The following is a 6,378-nucleotide window of genomic DNA, read 5'->3' on the forward strand; positions in this document are numbered from 1 at the left end:
CAAAAAAAAAACAAAACAAAAAAAAAAAAAAAAAAAAAAAAAAAAAAAAAAAAAAAAAAAAAAACAAAAAAAAAAAAGAGCACTGACTTTGGTTGGATAAAAACTAAAAATTTTTCTACAACAACTTCATTTTGATTGGTCAGTTTGGTAGCTATATGCTTTAGTAGTTCAATATGCAGCATTTCTTTGGAGATTAAAAACTGCTTTCCAACGTACACGTACTTTAAAAAAACAAAGAACAAATGATTTTTCCGGTAAATTCAATTTATTTTATTCAAAATAGTGGTGAAAAATCACGTGAATACAAGGAGTGGTTTATGGTTAAAATGTGATTCTTGGTCAAATAATCGGTCACAAACGTCGTTCGAATAATGTATTCTGAGCAATTTATGTCCTCACGACCACTTTGAAAACGTTGAAACCACTCGTGAACTCTGCTACGGGATAGCATCGCCATAAAGTTGTTTCATCAATTGATAGATTTCGGTAAAAGTTTTACTAATTTTAAAACAAAATTTAATGTTGCTCTTTGTTAGAAGCTCATTTTCGCATCGATAACACAAAACATACTGACACTTAAAACGCAATAACTTCACTTCCAATCAATGAAATGCCTTGAAATTCTCACCGGATAATCGATAGAGATAGCAGATGATTCTAATGCACTAGGCGACATATAGATGACGATAAAAATTATGAGTAAAATCACACAATAATGAAAACTGACATTACTGCCTCACAACAAAAAATGGTGTGAGCATCATGAAACCCAGAAGTAAAGAGCAAAAGAATATTGATAAAGAAAATTTAACTAATTGTAGTGGTCAAATATGTATATTTCTTATTACATCTGATTTAAGAGCAATTTATTTTTCATCATTTACATACTGGCAAACCCACTTAATGCACTTGCTGATGGATAGTAAGAGCGTAGTAACATGCAGCGGTCTCGATCTAACCACAATGTCCGCCGTTTCAACATGATTTCCCGTTCCAGAATGCTGCGTGTTTGCATAAGCCCAGTTTTGATATTTTCTGCTGCATCCAACTCAGACAACATGGATGTGACGCCGCTTTGTATTGTTGCCACCTCATCGATGAGATCTTGTTGCGCAAAATCACGACAATTTTCAACATTAGGCCTGAAGCTACGATTATCCATGCGAGTTTGTGCCACCTTCATAGCTGCATCGAAGCTRCGAACTGCACGATGTAATTGAACAATACGTGTCTCAGTATCAGCCAGCTTTTGGAGGCACTGGATATTTTGGGGAGAAAACAAACATTAGAAATCAGCGATAATAACACTAAAAAGCTGAAGGAAAACCTTGCGGCTGATGTGATAAGGGGTCTGTGAGATATTTGATAACGAACTTGAGTTAACAAATTTTCCACACAAGAAAATCTACGTATTAGAAAATTTTTACTGTCATTTTATCAACAAAATTAGCAAGTAACAGCCTCTAATATCATAGTCGCAAAATGACTGTAAACTAGTGTATATAGTGTTATTGGTAAATACGCTTACATCGCGCAGCTCATTTTCAAATCGTTGCAGATTTTCTTGAGTGCAATTTATGCGCGCAATAAAAGCACGCTCTACTACATCTGCCTGATTGCGTATATCACGAGCAGCATTCATCAGGATTGAATTGAGTGTTTGTCGTAGTTTCATCGATTTTTGTCGACACTTCTCACATTCCTCCAATGTTTCTTTGCTRAAATGCTCCCAGTATTGTTCGGATGCTTGCCTGAAAAAAGTGTTCATATACACATATCTTTCATACTCATTTTTTATACTCTCGCAACAAAGTTGCTAAAGAGAGTAATATAGTTTTGTTCACATAACTGTTGTTTGTAAGTCCTAAAACTAAAAGAGTCAGATATAGGGTGATATATACCAAAGTGATCAGGGTGACGAGTAGAATTGAAATTCTTGAGTAGAAATTGATATATCATGATGAAACTTGGTACACGTATTTCTTGGCTCTATAAGAAGGTTAAGTTCGGAGATGAGCAAAATCGGCCACGCCCAAAATAACGATATTAAAATGAAATTTGGTAAAAAGGATCGTATTAGGGAGGGGCATATTTTGACGTAATTTTTTTGGAAAAGTGGACGTGGCCCCACCCCCTACTAACTTTTTTGTACATATCTCGAAAACTACTATAGCTATGTCAACCAAACTGTATAGAGTTGTTTCTTTTAGGCGTTTCCATATACACCTCAAAAATGGAAGAAATCGGATAATAACCACGCCCACCTCCCATACAAAGGTTATGTTGAAAATCACTAAAAGTGCGTTAACCGACTAACAAAAAACGTCAGAAACACTGAATTTTATGGAAGAAATGTCAGAAGGAAGCTGCACCCAGGCTTTTTTTAAAAATTGAAAATGGGCGTGGCGTCGCCCACTTATGGACCAAAAACCATATCTCAGGAAATACTCGACCGATTTCAATGGAATTCGGCATATAGTATTTCCTTAACACCCTGATGATATGTACCAAATATGGGTGAAATCGGTTCACAACCACGCCTGAAATCTCGATTATCACTTTATCATGCGAGAGTATAAATGTTCGGTGACACCCGAACTTAACCCTTCCTTACTTGTTTTATTCTTATATTACTCACTCAGGTGGCTGGCGAATTGCCCCAGGACGAAACATAATTGTTTTCGAAAAGTTATTAAGTCCCACATTGGTTGTATCAATTTCATAAGCCTCTTTTTTGTCGCTCCAATCATATTCAAGGCGTTGTCTTGCCGTACGATTTTCTACCTGCTGTTGTTCAAAATCTTCCAATGTTTTTTTAAGCTGTTGACGTATCTCGGCAATAAGCGCCAATTCATTAATAAGCTCTTCCTCAGGCGTGTCTCGAACCAATTCCGTATCGGGTCGTCCTGCACGCTTCTCTATGCACTCTTTAGCTAGAATACCGTAAATATTTGACATTATTAAGCTTAGCATATTCAAAATATAAGCTGGTGCTTTATAAAGTAAAGATTTTTAAATTTACAAACAACAAAATGGGGTAAACTTTAACTTGCCTATCGATTCGGGAACACCCAAAATAACTAATGATTTTTTTAAACGAATTCGTTCCTCTTCCAAAGTGCTGATTTCATCTGCCATATTTTTTATAGCTGTTTCCAATGTAGTCTTCCACTTGCCTACAAGTTGGCCGCGTTGTTTCAAATTTTTTGTTGTTTCCGCCTGTGTCTTCTCGACCATCGCGCTGATGCGCATRAATGCAGTTTTCGAACTATACTGGTTTCTGTTAGTGTTTAAAAGAAATGCTATTGGGAAATATGTATATAATTATTGAATGAGAGATACTTGAGAGCTTTATCGAAAATATCATTGGTTTTTTGTAAAGTCTCCTTATTTTTTGCACGCCATTCATTAGGACTGAATCTTGTTATTGAATAACGGTCYACAACCGGACGTGTGCCTGTTAAACCAGCCATGGGACTCCAATCCACCTTTCCTGTAGCCCATGGGCCTATGGGACCCATCGGTTTGAGTAGATCTTTAGAAGGCAGCTCATCACCCGGTTGTGGAATATAGCATGGAGGATTCTCAAACTCGTCTGCCTTTGGATTGATTGACAGCTATAAAAGTAGGAATTTATATAAGCACTTATCTTCCTCTTCCTCTACAATTCAACTTACGGCTATGTTCARTTCCTTACTTTCTGGCAGCTGCTTAACTGTATCCATTCGTTCACACTCATCGTTTAAGTTTAGCTTCTTAAAATATTAAATGGTCAAGAAAGTGACAAAACCAAAAAAAAAAAAAAAAGCGTTGCGTTCATAGCTAAACTTACATTATCCACCTGCTCAACAAGTTGAGTATTGCAAGGGTCAGCTTCCATTTTAAATTGTAGTATAAAAAGATTTATACATTTATATACAAATAAAACGAATAAAATTTTAATTTCGCTTAGACATAAAATTTTCCTTTATGAAAAATTGTTTTGACACTCTAAATATATATACATATATTTTTTTTTTCATTTCGTAACCAAGCATTTTCACCGAGCACATGCGCATTGTTTTGTCAAACAGTTTTAAACGATAACTTTGTTTGATAGCACTACATATTACTAGTTTCATAAACTAACGAGCTCTTTGATTTTAACAGCTTACAAAGATTAGAAAGAAATTTAGAAATTCATTTCTTGAATTTCTTGGTGTTCTAGCTACCAACAAAATTATGTGAATTTTTGGACATAAACTACTAGAGAGCGACATATACACTCTTGGCCACGCAAACTACTACAAACTACTATACTTTCTTAAATTGTTTTTTTGTTTCTTCAATTTTGCCTTTTTATGTTTTTGGTAAGCATAAGGAAACTAGATTATATTATGTAATTGTAATTACAGTTTTTAATTTATTACGTTTAACGAGGAAAACACATATTAGCTTTTCTGTGCTTATACAAAAGCGGGCGATTTTATTGTTTGTTGGTGTTACACCTTTTAAACTTCGTTTTCCAATTAGAAAAAAAAGAAAATATATTAATTTCAAATATTGCGTAAATGAATTTAAAATAAAAATATATATAATTTTTTTGTCGCATGTCAGTCTCTTACATTTCGAGACCATTTTGTAAAGCTCCCAATATTCCAATTGATTTATCTATAGCTGAATGTGTATARTAATAATAAAATAACTTATTTCTAAACAAAAAATGTCTATACCGCAAAAAGTACCGCTATAAAATGTAGCCAAATATGCACAATACTTGAAAATTTTGAGTGGTAAGGTATGCATGGCCACGCGTGTAAACAACACACAAATCAAAATGCACCTGCAGGAGCTACACGCTCAAATCAGGTTGCTAAATTCATTTCACAAAATTACGGTTTATTAAGGACTAGATTTGCTTTCTTACCGATTCACGAAAAACCGTTATCGTAATTAGAAATAATATATAGAGCTTATGAACTCAAAATTAGCAAGAAACATCATCCATGTAATACCGCAGTGCAATGACGGTAACCTTTTGCTATTATTATAATAGATAAATGGAGWCTAGTCAAAGTTTTAATTTTTGACTTTCCAAAAAACATTAATCATATTTCTTCGATTAAAACCTTACAAAGAAGACTTAAAAGCCTGATTTAGAAGCTTCAAAAAATCGATTTTTATTTTTGCTTAAATCTCTTTAGAAATAATATAAGAATAAGTCCTCAAAGTTTTAGATGAGAATTTGAAATATTTTCGAAGCTAGTTTACTATCTTTGGCATTAAATAGTCTGCTAGTTAAACTAAAAAAAAACTAAGAAATATCAAGTCTGAACATATTTTTGAGTAACTTTAAGTGAAATCTTTTGGTCAAAAACCACTTTTTTCAATTTTTAAAAAATTTCTAAAATTTTATACTCTTTCTTTGGGAATTTTTTTAGTTTAACTAGAAGATAAATTATTAAAAAATATGACTCTTTTGGAATTTTTTGTTTCCGATAGATGCACCGCCGTCCGACAAATGCACATTCGAAATGCATCGGGCAATTGCTTTCCAAAGGGGKAAAATCAAAGATTTCGTATCGTATGTGTGATTGATATTCACATATATATAACTATAAACCCCAGAAGTTTTGCTTTAATCACTTATTTCTTTCCYTCCCAAAAAAATCCACAAAAAAATCGATTTTTTGAAGCCTCTAAATCAGGCTCCCCACTTAAGAAGGTCGTGTGAACTTTTAAGAGGTCAGTACGGTCATCTGGCCTGTTTTGTTTTCATAGAAATTTTTATTCTAMAACAGAACTTTTTTTCATATATCWTGAGGTATATCGTGGAGTGTATAAACACTTTTTTTCGGAATTTTTTGTTGACATCTCTCGGAGAAATGGTTGGGTGAATGAGATGCCTTTTTTCACTGGCGGACACGATTTCTAATGTTTGTATCATCTGAAACACAAAAACAAAATTTATTCTTAAAAAGTATGTGAATGGTTGTCGTCCCTACTATAATCATGAACAAATGTTGATAAATAAATATAATAAATAATGTTTTTTTTTTTAATTTTCCACCTGTTTTTTACATAAAGTTTGTCATAACATTGTCCATAAATTATAAGAAATATATAAAAATTTAGTAAATCATGTCATGCTAATCCAMAAAAATGTATTTTGAGCAAACGTGTTTCAAGTTTGAGGAACTGAAAAAGCATACAAAGATGGAGATGACCGTTAAAGAAAACGTCGAGCGGTATTATTATTTTGGGCCTTTTTCGAAACTTCCCAAAGGTAAAGTGTATTTCTACATTAATTCTAAGGGTATAAGGGAACAGAAAATGCAAAAAAAAAATGTACAAAGATTACCCTACTCACCCCTTAAAGTCAATCTACCCATAGTAAGT

General features: G+C 33.4%; 1 protein-coding gene across 2 annotated transcripts; it reads right to left on the bottom strand.

The window, feature by feature from the left end:
* Positions 1-815: 815 nt before the first annotated feature.
* On the bottom strand, positions 816-3,976 carry LOC108972087 (tektin-4). 2 transcript variants are annotated; one of them, XM_018938553.1, is made up of 7 exons: positions 3,833-3,976; positions 3,678-3,752; positions 3,343-3,617; positions 3,054-3,280; positions 2,639-2,933; positions 1,529-1,751; positions 816-1,258 (listed from the first exon to the last, which is right to left on the bottom strand). In XM_018938553.1, the coding sequence occupies exons 1-7, from the start codon at positions 3,878-3,880 to the stop codon at positions 881-883; spliced, it is 1,521 nt and encodes a 506-aa protein (XP_018794098.1). In that variant the 5' UTR covers positions 3,881-3,976; the 3' UTR covers positions 816-880. The 2 variants fall into 2 exon arrangements, with proteins under 2 accessions (XP_018794098.1, XP_018794097.1); XM_018938552.1 differs by having other exon boundaries at positions 3,678-3,755.
* Positions 3,977-6,378: the final 2,402 nt, after the last annotated feature.

The sequence above is a fragment of the Bactrocera latifrons genome, unplaced genomic scaffold, assembly GCF_001853355.1.
Source record: "Bactrocera latifrons isolate USDA-ARS-PBARC rearing strain unplaced genomic scaffold, ASM185335v1 scaffold_378, whole genome shotgun sequence".
In the NCBI taxonomy this organism is placed as follows: Eukaryota; Metazoa; Arthropoda; class Insecta; order Diptera; family Tephritidae; genus Bactrocera; species Bactrocera latifrons.